The sequence below is a fragment of the Ipomoea triloba genome, chromosome 13, assembly GCF_003576645.1.
Source record: "Ipomoea triloba cultivar NCNSP0323 chromosome 13, ASM357664v1".
Taxonomy (NCBI): Eukaryota; Viridiplantae; Streptophyta; class Magnoliopsida; order Solanales; family Convolvulaceae; genus Ipomoea; species Ipomoea triloba.
This window is the reverse complement of record NC_044928.1, coordinates 20,468,347-20,483,300: the sequence shown is the minus strand read 5'-3', so window position 1 is coordinate 20,483,300 and position 14,954 is coordinate 20,468,347. Positions and strand designations below refer to the sequence as shown.

The window sequence follows — 14,954 nt, the reverse complement described above, 5'->3', positions numbered from 1 at the left end:
TGAAGGTAAGATTCACAACTTTATTCAAACTTCAAAAAAATAAACCATATTTGTATGCATTATTTGAAGCTTCCATGTTTAGTTATCACCGAACCTTTCAAAGTGTTATGTTTCATTGAAAAGTCGCATGAATTTCGAGAGTTTAACGTGTGCCCATATATAATTCGTTGTTTGGCCAGACTCTTCCGAATTCGTGTGCCTTTCTTGAATCTTCCATGTTGAATGGAAAGACGCATGGAAACTGAGAGTTTAACGTGTGCACGTATATATAATTTGTTGCTTGCCCAATTTGCCCGTATGAATTTATGTTTGATAAACGAATTCATAAGGTAATTCATAAATTGAGATAGAGAACAAAAAGATGGAATTCACAAGGCCTATTTATCATATGAAAATGCAAGACCATTTGTAGCGAAAAATTAAAAGTAACTAGTTTGAGTTTTTTTTTTTAAAAATAAAATGTGAGCCTATGTTTGATAATTTGGCCAGAATTGTAGAATTTGTAGTTATTGTGTGCCAAAACCGCATATATTGTGTGCCAATCATGCATTTATTGTGTGCCATACATGCTAGAGGCGGGGAATAAATCCCCAACGTGTAAAGGCATCTACAGTTTGCGATTAATATTTTTATTTTCGCATATTGTGAGCCGATGTTTGAATGCCAATTATGCTTACTTGTCTTGTCTGCACACTGAACTAGACATACAGGGGAATGACGATGAAACATGTAAGGTGCAAATCTGTCTTGAAACAAACGACGAATTTATACCGGAATGTGACGGATCAATAAAGCCATACCTTGGTCAACGATTTAGAACAGTTGACGAAGGTGTTTAGTTTTACAAACAATGCGTAGCCACGGTAAGATTTGATGTTCGATGCAGCACCATGAGGAAGAACCGAGACGAAGACATTGAATTGAAGTATTTTGTATGTTCCCAAGAATGGCACACAATGAGCACAAATAAATGGAACGAAATTTAACCAAGTATAGCTTATTTTGATTTTGTTGTGTCCACTTAAACCAAAGAAAAAAAAAACAGAATAATAACAAAGGGAACACATGGCATAGTTTTAAAGACTAAATGTAAGTCTTCATTGACGCTTTAGTTCAGGGTGATTCTAAACTACAAATTTTAATTAGACATGATAAAAGAGCATTAATGAGTGATTAGAAAAATGTTGATAGTCCTACAATTTGAAAATGTTTGACCATTTGTAGCGTAAAATTGACAATGACCTAAGCATTTTTGTTTTTCGGGATATAATGTTCACCTATGTGTGTTAATTTGCTCAAAATTGGAGATATCGTGTGCCAAAGTTGAAAATATTGTGCGACAATCGAGCATATATTGTGTGTCATACAAGACAGACGGGGGGAATAAATTCCACGCGTGAAATAGAGTTCTCAAGTGCAAACGTGTGCCACACCCGTTTATAACATGTGCCATAACAGTATATAACGTGTGCCATACAGTGCAAAGTGCAAACTCGTGTGCACGAAATGTAAACCGGACACAATTAAGTGATTAATATGGAAAAACAACAATGACAAAAAAAAAAAGTTATACTTGATCCACTTCTAGGGGACTGCCATGGGAAACGACAACAAAATCAAAATGGTGATGTCAATATAGTGCACAAAACCAACAATCTTTGGTGGTAGACAAAGGAGACACCTTCTCAATTCCTCTGTAGTTAATTCAGTATCTGGAGCATCGCACATAGGATCTCCCAGCCCATCGACAAAATTGTCGTCCTCATTAGAAATATGAGACGAACACCCCACAACAAGTGCATCACTGTGCCTTTTTGCTGCCACCAAGAAGCACATATAATAATCAACAGTAGCACACAATGCGACCCAAAATGGCATACATAATAACAAACTGTGGCATACAACAAAAACACCAATTGGCGTACAAAAAAACAGTACACAACAAAAAAAAAAAAAAAGGAAACCAGGAAAACTAAAAAAAAACAAAAGGAAAATAGTCGATACATTCAGATAAGAAATGTGCATGATTGAAACAGCTAACAAATATAAACTTACAAAAGCATGGCACACAACATCTTCGAGCAGGGCACACACATGATAAATACATGGCACACAACATAATATGAACGGCATACATAATTATAACATACAAAAATCAACCTACGAAAATCAAGATAATCATCACCGTAGCACACATTTAAATAATATTATAACATACTAAACTATTCAATACCAAACTATTATAATACCAATAAATACAACCTAACATGAAATTAATCTACAACTTAAAACTACCACAATCAGATACTATCTAGCCTATTTGTTTGAATCATTTTTAATCTTTTTAAGCACAAATAATATATTTTGGTTTTGAATATTAAACCCAAGCCAAATTAAAGACAACAAATAATAATGAAATCAAAACCATAATCAATTACTTTACTGTTTCAAAACAAAGTTTAGTTGATCAACAATAATATGATTCTTTTACATACACAGTTAACATTTAACAACATATAGAATGAAAATTGCCAGTTATTTGAAACCTAACAACACTGCAAACACAAGCAATCTCTCTCTTGAATTATACAGTAGTAAATGAAAAGTAATTTATATACATCAAATTATAAACTAAACAAAAGCACCCCTAACAAATTATTGCATCTAAAAGTCAAGATAGAATGTAGAAAATCTCATTCGATAAAAATAATTATCAGCATATAGGAAAAGTAATTTATATACATCAAATTATAAACTAAACAAAAGCACCCCAACAAATGCAAAAACAAATTTCCTCACCAGATGGAAAAAATCTAGCAAAATGCATGCGATGTACATTGGCACAAGGAGAATATATATCTTATGTATATACATTGGCAGCACCTACAAGAACTTTGAATTAAGGAAATAGCAGGAAACTTACCACCATTGGAACCTCCAGCCCGTTTGCCTGGTCGCGACCCTCCTCGCTCCGCCATTGACAACATAAGCATGCCGCCTTCTAGGATGAACTCAACATCACCGAGTACTACTCTTCAACCGCCAACGTCGACGAGAAGTTGACTGCAATAAAAGAAGGAAGAGAGACCGTCGATGAGACCGGGGCTGCGAGGAAGAAGACAGGGGCTGGGATGAAGAAGAATCGTAGAAAACTGAAAAAGGAATACGAATCGTAAAACAACCGTAAAACAAGCCTACCATAATTAAAACACACTCTACAATAGACAAAACTACCCTCATCCCCTTAATCTAACTCAAAACACGCCTTTTTTAGACAAACATCATCTAAAATTATAATTAATCTACACCATTAATTTTTCAAAATCAATGAACAAGATTTGTCCTCATAGTCCACCATAATGTATGTGTCCTCATTTGAATACATGTCTATATATATATATATATATCAACGAACGTTGAATTAATTTATAATTAAACTTCATATAGGGCCCACAGTTTGAAAGAACACTACCCCAAGACCATTCTAAAATGTTTTATTAAATAAAAATTTATATACAAAAATTTAAAATTATTATTTAATTATTTGCAATTAACGCATACAATCCTTTAATTTCATATATTAAGGGTCTTATTTTTATTTTGTCCCGGGCTTATAAAATGATAAGACCAATCATAAACATTAAGACAAATTATACCGTGGACCATGGTTCCCAAAGCATTGTGGACCATAGTCCAAAACGGTGTCGTTTCTTTAAATGAAAAGAAACGGCATCTGTCTGCGCCGTTATGAGCAAAGTAGCTCTATATTAGTTTAACATATTCAGTTTCATTTTATATACACTACAGTTTCCTTTCACCACAACTAAAGTTTCTTTTTTATATAACTATGGTGTCTTTTAGATATAACTACAATTTCATTCGACATTATACACTCAAATATGTGAAACTGTTATTCAGTTTCAATTCATTTTATATACACTATAGTTTCATTACAACACAACTACAATATTATTTCGATATAACTACAGTTTCATTGGACAATATACACTCAAATATGTGAAACTGTTATTCAGTTTCATTTTATATACATTGCAGTTTTCTTTCAACACAATTACAGATTCATTTCGATATAACTACAGTTTCATTCAACATTATACACTCAAATATATGAAACTGTTATTCAGTTTCATTTTATATACACTATAGTTTCATTACAACACAACTATAATATCATTTCGGTATAATTACAGTTTCATTGGATAATATACATTGTACTCAAATATGTGATGAAAATGTTATTCAGTTTCATTTTGTATACACTGCAGTTGCCTTTCAACACAACTAAAATTTTATTTCGATATAACTACAATTTCATTTTGATATACAAACAAATATGAGGCCGTATCATTTGAGATAAACTATAGTTTCATTTGCGGAACTCCATTAAGATGTTATGGTAATCGTTTCTTTACTTAAAGAAACAGTGCCGTTTTTAGACCATAGTCCACAAAGTTTTGTGGGTCCACGATAAAACTACTGAACCAATGATCTACCTAGATGTATAGATTAGATTCGTTCTCATTTTCACGCAGAAGCATGCTTTCACCAAAACTCTCCCAGGGCAATATATATGTATGTATGTTTCTTCATTGACCAAGTCATATAACATAATAGAAAAAGAAAAATTAATACCTTTATGGATAACTTCAATTTCTTACATGAATGGTCTATTTTAGGTTTGCTTCAAAAAGCTTAGAGAATGTGTTTTTGAATTGCAATGTACTCAAAGTCGTTTTAGTTGTTCCTATATTTTTGAAACTTATTTCAGAAGGCTTAAAGAATATATTATTTACTTAAAATGTACATAAAGTATTCTTGTTCATAACTTTAATTTCAATGCAAAATGAACAAAAGGTGGAAAAAAAAAAAAGAAGAAGAGAGATTTCGTTGAAAATAACATAGAAGCTTGCTAGTTCTTATAGTTCATAGAATCATAGATTCAATTGCAGCTAATAAGTAATTAATATATATGATTGAATAAGTTGAAGTAGAGAATGTAATAGCAAAAATATACAAGCTTAAAAGTATTGTTAGTTGGAGATTTCTAAAAAGAAGATACTCATAACTCATCATTTAAAAATAAATAAATTTCTAACGTACTAATTCTATTACAATGCAGTATCTGTTCATAACTACTTTCTTAACCTATTGAAAGGGAAGGGTTTGATGCCACTGGACTACAAGGTCCTTGGCATAAATTTCTAATGTTGATTGAATTAATATATTGACTAAAAATAAGGGTCATATAATAGTATTTTTTTTCATTTTTATTTCTTTAACTGGTATTTTCTATGCCATCATTATTCTATGGACCATGATCCACACATTTGTGTGAATCTTAAATAAAAAATACATTTTTAATATATTAAAAGTACATTATTTGTATACGTAAAATACATTATTTGAAAGTACATGATTTTTTATATATTACCAAATAATGTACATTCAGTACACAAATAATATCATTTTAGTATATTAAAAATGTATATTACATTTATAATCCACACAGCTATTTAGATCATGGTCCACATAATAATTTGTCTTTTCCATGCGCGATGTGCAAAAATAGATGCCCAATATTAGTACTCTATATTAAAATCTTATATTCATTTAGATTTTAGCTAGATGATGATGATGATGATGATGATTTATAGATTTATATTTATATTTCAGTAAATAACTTATATAATACTTCAATATATAATGTCTATATTAGAACAATAATGTCAATATTGCAAATACACACGCATACACACACGTACTACATCTTTACGTAATGAATCATATTAATTACAAATTAGATTACAGAAATTTTAACTACGTACCTGGATGTCTACATACTTGAATGTAAATTTCTTTGATAAGCAATGTGTAAGGTGGGAGACATAAGAAATCTTCCCACTTTAAACATAATCCCCCATTCGGCTATCAAATTTCAAACATTGATCTTTTAGTCCAGGAACATTTGGGTAATTAACTATTTCTAAATGAATAGTTTTGAAACTTATTTCAAAAGGGTTAGAGAATATATTATTTACTTAAAATGTACTTAACGAATATAATATGTGAGTGTGTCGTCCACCTATATATTGCCAGTAAGAGCAGAGCAGAGCTTTGGTCTTTGGTCTTTGCACTCATAAAAATGTTAACCATTTCGGAGTCACAAAAAAAGAAAATGTTGTCCGTTTTGGAAACTGCAGCCAAAGAAAACAACGTAGATATTCTGTACGAAACAATAATCCCCGAAAACCCAAACATCCTCAAAGAAATCGAGGACACCCCATTTGCACACACGCCGCTGCACGTCGCCGCGTCACATGGCAACACCATTTTCGCGGCGGAAATGATGAGCTTAATGCCGTCTTTTTCCAGGAAGCTGAATTGTGAGGGCCTAAGCCCGTTACACCTGGCTCTGCAAAACGGACATCTGGAAACCGCAAGGGAGATGATAGAGTTGGAGAGTGGGCTGATTCGAGTGGCGGGGAGGAGAAAGATAACGCCGATGCACTCCTTGGTCTCCGTTATGGGTAACGACGAGAATGATGATGTGAAGAAGAAAGTGGATCTGTTGATTGATTTTCTTGAGGCATGCCCTGAAGCCGTTACTGACGTGACGGTTGAAGGCAAAACCCCCTTGCATATTGCGGTGGCTTCAAAGCGTGTTGATGCTTTTAAAGTGCTGTTTGGGTGGGTGTGCAGGACTGGACAGAATTCTGTGTTGGACAAGCATGATATTGATGGCAACAATTTGATGGATTTGGCTAATAAGAACACTGATCATCAAACTGAGGTAACATTATTTATGTACCTAAAATTCTTTATATTTTAGACACTCTATAAAGAACACGGCCGGGAGTTATAAAATTTTAAATTCAAATTCAATTTTAAATGCGATTATCACTAAGTACTTCCTAATATCCTATAAAAATTAGGGAGAGCATTTGAAAGAAGTCTCGGAAAATTTTTGTTTTCATTCTACTCTCTCATAAACTTCCAGAAAACCTCTCCCAACCTTCATAAAATCTTCTTAGTGCTTCTTTTTTCTAGCTCACCAGACTTATTAATTTGAGTGCTCAAACTATAAGTTAAAGTTCATTTTATCCTAAGAAACCTAGGTTATAACGCTCCTAGTACCTTTAGGAGGTAGCAAATAAAGTTTTAAAGAAAATGTAATTATTACATGACTTGAACTTGAATTCCTAAACCTTTTCATTTGTGCTTGTTTTTCAGACTTAGATTCCTACAAGCTTAAAACATTATTTCCTTGTTTAATTTCTTCCCTGGAAATAGAAAACTCCTGAATTAAATACCAATGGGGACGACAATGTGAACAACAATGATCTAAGCAACAATGAAGTTGCACATTCCAAAACATTGGTGAACCTTGATTCATAGACTGATGGTAGCATCCAAGGGTATATCCCTACGATGCAGGTACCTCTGTCGGTACTAAGTGGCTAGGTTGAAAAGTCGGAGAAGTTAATTCAACGAATCAAACTTCAAGAGGTGACAACAAAATTAAAGATGCTATTTTACCTGACAACTCTTGGCTTGGCAAGGCACTTCACTAAGAGTGCTCCTGAGTTAAAGGAACAAGAGAAAAATGTATAATCCGTGAGTGATATGCAAGCTTGCAAGCATTCGGATTTCCTTTGCCGAAACTACGTTCTCAACGGGTTGCATGATGCACAATAAGATATATACTACAAACATGGAACAAACAAAGTGTTGTGGGAAACCTTGTATCACAAGTACAAAAGAGAGGATATCGATGCAAAGAAATCTGTAGTCGGTTGATTCTTTGACTTTAAAATGATTGATTCCAAGAACCGTTCTAAGCAAGGTTATAAAAATTACTAGGCGTTCCTTGGATGCCCTTTTTTATTTAATTTTTAATTTATAAAGATTTGATAATTATAAACTATTTAATACTTTAATAGTTAATACTAAAATATTAAATAACCTAAAAAAACAACTAGAATTGTAATAAATTGTATAAAAGTCTAAAGAATAAAAACACAATTCTACAAAGTCACAACTCACAAAGTATCAATGTTAGAGTAGCTGACTTTGAATTTTGTTTTATACATTTTTGGGTTTGCGACCGATTTGAATGATTTATGATTATTTCTCTCAAAATGACTTTTTTTAGCGAAATAACCCACTTTAAAAAATGCAACAATAGCTAATCGTCGGTCGCCTAGGGCACATCGGCAACCGGCCGCATAAATCATCGATTTCGGTGATTTTCTAGGTGGTCGGCCGCCGCTTAGCGCCTAGGCGCGATTTTTGCAACATTGGTTCTAAGTCAAGTTGAAGAAATGCAAATAATCTTCAACAAGATCTGTGACAAAGGCATGGTGGTGAGTGAAGCTTTCCAAGTGGCATCCATAGCCTCCAAGTTAGAAAGACTTCAAGAATTACCTTAAGCACAAGTGAAAGGAAATGAACCTAGAGTAGTTGATCCTCTGACTCAAAATTTATGAGGGCAACATAAAGAATGATTGGAAGGGTCCCTTCCCAAGTAGCACTAAGGCCAACGTTGTGAAACACGATAAAAGCTCCAAAAAGACCCAGAAGGACAAGCAAATTAAAACTCAGTCTAAAGGGGGGCATTTTCAAGAACAAGGTTCACAGAAAATGCTTCACCTATGGTAAAAATGGCCACAAGTCGTCAGATTGTGATCCTAGTAGAAAGTGAATTACGAATTTAGTTTTTTGTTGTCCTCTCGGGGTGGAGTTTTTGGTGTGATCTTTGAAGGAGCAAGACTAGACAAAAGGTCAAAGAAACAAGCCCGAAAGATAAGCATGATCAATATTAGGGGATTAAAGTCATTAAACAAACAATCACAAATAACTATTCAAAATCATAAGGAAGGATTTAGGGTGTGGAAACATGCGATTCTAATACTATGCCTAAGGATTAAGGGGATACAAAACACTACTTTAATTGGGTTCCAAGATCACCAGTACATATTCTGGGATTACAAGCCACTTCCGTGGTCAATGTAAGCCTAAATTAAAGACATGATTGCCTCACTTTCGTAATGCATAAACTCCCTACAGTGAAGCTCAAAGCAATCTAAATCTCTAAATTCTCTACATGCTTTCATTGAAGATTAAAGGGGGTTGCAAGAGGGGGCTATGAGAATATCAATCTAAACTTTCGTTTTGATTTAGTTCCCTACAAGATTAGTGCTAAGAATGTTGTGCACCACACTTTAACACAAGAATACACAAAATATCCACAACATTAGAAACTGTGGTTTGGGGTTTTCCCCTTTCATGCAATAGATATCAAATAGGCATTGGAATCTCATATCATCCTCGCCCCAACTCTAAAGGATTACTTACTCATAATCATAGCAAATAAAGTAAAGACATAAAGGAAAGACATCATCATAAAAACAATAAAGATGAAAACAACAAATAGACTTATCTTCAAAATGGAAATGATTTTAAAACCCTTTTTGGTGATGGATCTTCAAATCATATGAATCCATCTTTTTAGAAGAAAGAAAAGTGTTTTCTTAGTCTATGGTTTGAATTCTCTCTACTCTCTACTCGCTACTCGCTACTATCGAATCTCTCTCACTCCCTTTCCAGATCTGGAAATTACATATTAAATCTCTCAATAGAGGCAAGCACACGGGCAACGACACAGGCATGTTGTAGCCCGTCTGTGAAAACAGTAGCGTCACAGGCATGTCAATGCTCATGACCAGCGAAGGCCTCTTTCACGAGTGTAACGACGCCCGTAATCATGCTTGAAATGTACTGCCACGTCTCTATTTCACCCAATTTCACACAATTTCTTCCCGAGTTGCTTTATAAATTATAATGACATTTTGCTTCCTTCATATGCACTTTTCAACTCTTTAATTGGTTAAGTTCGCTCCTAAATGATTCCTTTTCCCTTCATTGTGCAATTAGCTAAAACTATAAGCAAAGATGCATTGATTAGTCCAATTTCCCAACTTAACACACCATAATAATATAATTATATGCACAAAATGGAATAAAGTAAGGGGTAAAATATAGTAAAAAAATAAGTGTTATCAACTGCACACACACTTAAACCATTGCTTGTCCTAGCCTCAAGCAATTAGAATGGATAAGACTGAGGAGCTAACAAATGATTTCCAAAGCATTCTATCAAGACAAAGTCAAGAGTTACAAATGATCAACACCCAAAAAAATCTTGAGTATATCCAAGGTTGAGTAAATATGGAATATATCTTTCTTAACCAAAAACTATGAAGAACAAGACACACTCTCATATGGGCAGCACTTCCACATTAAAAATTCATGAAAATGGGTCCTCACCACTCAAGCTTAAACACAAGATTTTTTGTCTAAAGGTTTGTTAAGCCTATATGTGGCTAATATTCTCCTTGATAGTTTGTTAGCTCTATTTCCATTCCTATAGACTAGCTTAGTAGTAACTTCTCACTATTCCTTCTCCTTTGTACACTATTTATAGTGGGTTAACCTTTTAGTATTGAATACAACTTACAATCAGCTTATACTCTAATATGGTATCAAGAGCCTGAATCTCCTATGAAGTTTTTTTTTTCTTCCTCATTCCCTCTATCAATCTTTATCAATGGCCTCTAGGTCGTCTTCTGCATCTACCGACCAAATTATTCAACTTAATGCTCCTACCAACCTTCCCATTAAACTCACTACCTCAAATTTCTCAGTCTGGAGACGCCAAGTCCAATTCACTCTTGTTGGCTCTAATAAGGTCTTGGCTAAAAATGGTCTAACGAAAAGGGTCATATAAGCATATAACATATACAAGATGGACTCAAATGATGCACTAGTCTTTTCATCCAACTTTTCCTCATTACCCAAAGTCCCTTTTCATTGTGAACAAGTTTATAACATAAGACTCTCATTTCATGCCAAAGACCTTGTGGTCAAGTGGCATCCAGTGTCCCGATTAACATTCTCACATGGATGATGGGAGTGAGTTTGAGCCTCAGTGACTCGTTGTGCTTCAGTAGGTTGAGAAAGTAGCTATGAACAGATTTTAGGTCAGAGTCAGCAGTACTCAAAGGCTTTTTACATTCTTAGCTTTTTTTTTTCTTTTTTTTTTTGCAACTTCTAGAGCTTTGCCTTAGAGAAATGAATACCCCATCAAAGATTTAAGTCATTTAACTATAAATTTGAAAGTAAATCTTAACTGCGCTTCTACGAATTTTGTCTCACCCACTCTATTTTTACCTCAAAAACAATTAGGGGGTTGCAAATTAAAGACTCTTTTCGCTTTTTTTTTTAATTATCTCTTTCGCATCCTTACAAATCCACAATTGCCTCTTTCATTGTAGGGAGGAGATTAAAGTAAACCCACAACCTCCCCTTTTGTCTTATGTCACAACTAGTTCACTATGGACTATCAACCATACAAAACCACAAACCAAAACTTGCACACATTTGAATCAGGAAAGTAAAGGCCATGTGGAATGGTAGTCGGAACAATAACGGAGAACTAATTAAATTGAGTAGGGTATTTATAGTTTAGAACTTAATTAGCCAATAATTATAGTCGATGACTAAATTAATAATTAATTTCGATATCCCGGTTTTGGTTATTAACTCTTTATATAACTAAAACAACCTTTCAAAATATAAGTTAGTTTTGACGGAATACACACCAATATAATATCACATTAAAAATTTTGGTCCACTTTTTTGTGTAATCGAAAAAGGTTTGAAAATTAACAATTCTCTAGCAGTGACTAGCTAGATGACACTAGTTATAACATTTCATGTTTTAGTAATGGTAATTTTACATTGTGATTATTGTAACACTAGCTTAATTATGTGCGATATATATGTGCATGTGCATATACACCATTTAACGTTTTTCATTGAATTGCATGCATGCGCATGCATAAGGATACATTTATTTTAGATAGCCTTAGTTTTTATATATAGAGAAGTGATGATTCACGTGAGAAGAGTCTCTCAAGTGAAACATGTGGTGAGATTTGAGCCGTTAATCTAGATTGGATCAACGGCTAAAATAAGGAGTTTTTTTTTAAAAAAATTGCACTTCCTTGAAACTGGATTAATATGATTAATTGGCTCGAACTGATGCACCTTAAACTATAAAACTAACTTTGTTTCAAAAAATAAAAATAAAAGTTGCACATTTAAGTTATAAAACAAGGCACCTTAACCTTTAAACATACGCACACTAAGTATTAAACTAATGCATTTTAAACTAAAAAGTGACGCACCTTAAGCTATAAAACTACGCACCTTAAGCTATAAAATGACGCATCTTAACCTTTTAAACTTAAGAACCTTAATTGTACTACTCAACGGGCTCAATAGACCCTTTGGTTCAACAGTACTACTCAACCGGGGGGGGTAAATTATTGTGTGGACCATGGTCCACGTGGCTGTGTGGACCATGAATGCAATATACATTTTTAATATACTAAAAGTACATTATTTTTGTATTAAATGCACATGAATGCATATATATATATGCAGGTTATGAGAATACTAAAGGGGTTTGTGTCTCTAACCAAAGAAAACAAGCAAGGACATACCCCCACCGAGAGAGGACAAGGCTGCAGCAACAAGATAGTGGAGATCAAACAAGAGAAAGAAGACATATCAAAGGAACATCGCCGCACATTCTTCATGTCCCAAGAGACATTTGTGCAAACAACCATCCGTATTATTGTTCGCGCGCACAGCGGCATGTCCATGGACAAGCGCAACATGATGTTAGTTGTGGCCACGCTCGTGGCCACCGCCGCCTACCAAGTCGTCCTCCAACCCCCTACTGGCATCGCGCCCGCAACTCCCGATCATACAACAACCACCCAAATCGCTTCGGACAGTAGTTTCTTCGGATTGTCTATGTCAACCCGTGGCAGCCTGTTCAATGTGTTTGTGCCTCTTAACACATTGGCGTTGAACCTCTCTTTAGCATTGATACTATTCGTACTCCCCTTTGATCTAGGGAGCGGTATGTTACACTTAACATTGCTAGCCATGTCGGTTAGCTACATCACAGTGCTGGAATACATATTAGAAAAGCATAAACTACCTTTAGTGATATCGGAATTTATTTACGGCATGTTTGCTGTGGTTTTAATTGTACATCTTAATGTTCGCACATTAAGAGTACGGTCGCGGATGGCTAACAGAGATCAGTCGCGGAAGGTTAAGATATCCAGAGATCTGTCGCAGAAGCTTTCTAATTTCAACCTGCAGATAAAGACCGTGCTCCGCTCACCTGCCCTAACCACTAAGGACGGCAATAAAGATAAACCCAAATGCCAGTGAAGATCACGAATCAATTACTCACCGGGGAGTGTGCCAAACATGGTTTCCAAACAGGGAGAGATTGGGATGGTTCTCCAATCAGGGAAAAGAGCCTAACTCGATTGATTTTTCTGTAATGAGAATGAACCTTCTTACTTATTTAAAAAAAAAAATCAAAATACAAGTAAATACATATCTTAGAATTAGGGGTGGGCATTTCGGTTTTCGGTTCGGTTTTTTCGGTTTCGGTTTCGGTTTTTCGGTTTTGAAAAAATTAAACCATTCGGTTTAACATTAGCATTCGGTTCGGTTTCGGTTCGGTTTAAAACGGTTCGGTTTCGATTCGGTTTTATTTCGGTTCGGTTTTAGACCCTTGAATGTGAACATTTCCTATGTTTTTGAACATACTACCAAATAATACATATTCACATAATCAATATCCAAAATCTAAACATTAGATAACGAAATAGCAAATAAAAGTTCAAACATACTACTAATATCCCAAACTTCAAATATTACAAACTTGAAACATAACATATCCCAAATCAAAAGTCTAATACGATAATACAAACATAACAATTCAAAGTTTCAAATACAATCAACATATCCAAAGTTTAACACCAAAATAACAATTCAAAGTTCAAATAAGTTTTCCAAAGTTTAACACCAAAATAAAGTTCAAACATAAAGTTCAAAGTTATATCTTGTTCAGTTGTTCATCCATCATCACATATCAATATCATGATGTTGCCCTGCTGATTTGCGGATCTCTGTACAACAAAACAAAAGGAAAAAAAAACAAGATAAATAATAAAAGATTAAAGCATAAAGTAATATAGTACATTAGTATTAGTATATACTATACATAAATTCATAATAAAATATAGAAATTAGAATTGTCACTTACCTTCAGCAAGCAAATCCATAAACTCAGTTTCTTCTAATATTTGAACGAGGCTTACAGTTGCATCAGATTGGAGTGAAGACCGTAACCAATCTTGTGTCAAAATCAATGCCTCTACCATATACGGTGTCAAAGAACTCCGGTATTGGTCTAAAATACGGCCTGAAGTGCTTAAAGCAGACTCAGATGCAACACTAGAAACTGGAATTGCAAGGATATCACGTGCCATTTCTGACAAGATCAAGAACCCTAAATCAAAATGAAAAAATTTAAAAAATTTCAAAATCCTAGAACAAGAACAAATGAACAATTAAAAACTACAAATGAAAAACTAAAACATCAAAATCATATCCTAAAGGCCTAAAATCAAGAACATTATGCGTAAGTCAAGGCGGTAAGCTATAGGATATTAACTAGAAAAAGACTAAGGAAAGTTTACCTCCGCCATCAAGAGACTTTAGAAGCTGACCAGCACCAGCCGGTCGGAGATGAAGAGAGGTCAGACTTCAGAGTCGGAGATTTGCGTGAGAGTTGCGACGTGCGTGAGGTCGGAGTCGGAGAGCTGCGTGCGTGAAGCCGAGAACTGCTCTGTCGTGGACTGCTCTGTCGTGGACTGGACTGCCTTAGGGTTTGCCTAATAATCTATTAATCTAATATATTCCCAAATATATATATATATTTTTTATATAAAAAAAAAAAAAAAAAAAAACGATCGGTTTTCGGTTCGGTTCGGTTTTTA

The 14,954-nt window shown here is 34.4% G+C and overlaps 2 protein-coding genes across 2 annotated transcripts; one reads left to right on the top strand and one right to left on the bottom strand.

The window, feature by feature from the left end:
- Window positions 1-1,323: 1,323 nt before the first annotated feature.
- On the bottom strand, window positions 1,324-3,112 carry LOC116000909. The gene is made up of 2 exons (XM_031240779.1): window positions 2,924-3,112; window positions 1,324-1,817 (listed from the first exon to the last, which is right to left on the bottom strand). Exons 1-2 carry the CDS (start codon window positions 2,991-2,993, stop codon window positions 1,585-1,587), a joined length of 303 nt encoding a protein of 100 aa, XP_031096639.1. The 5' UTR covers window positions 2,994-3,112; the 3' UTR covers window positions 1,324-1,584.
- Window positions 3,113-6,165: 3,053 nt separating this feature from the next.
- On the top strand, window positions 6,166-13,506 carry LOC116002978 (ankyrin repeat-containing protein BDA1-like). Its single transcript, XM_031243166.1, has 2 exons — window positions 6,166-6,811; window positions 12,529-13,506. Exons 1-2 carry the CDS (start codon window positions 6,197-6,199, stop codon window positions 13,330-13,332), a joined length of 1,419 nt encoding a protein of 472 aa, XP_031099026.1. The 5' UTR covers window positions 6,166-6,196; the 3' UTR covers window positions 13,333-13,506.
- Window positions 13,507-14,954: the final 1,448 nt, after the last annotated feature.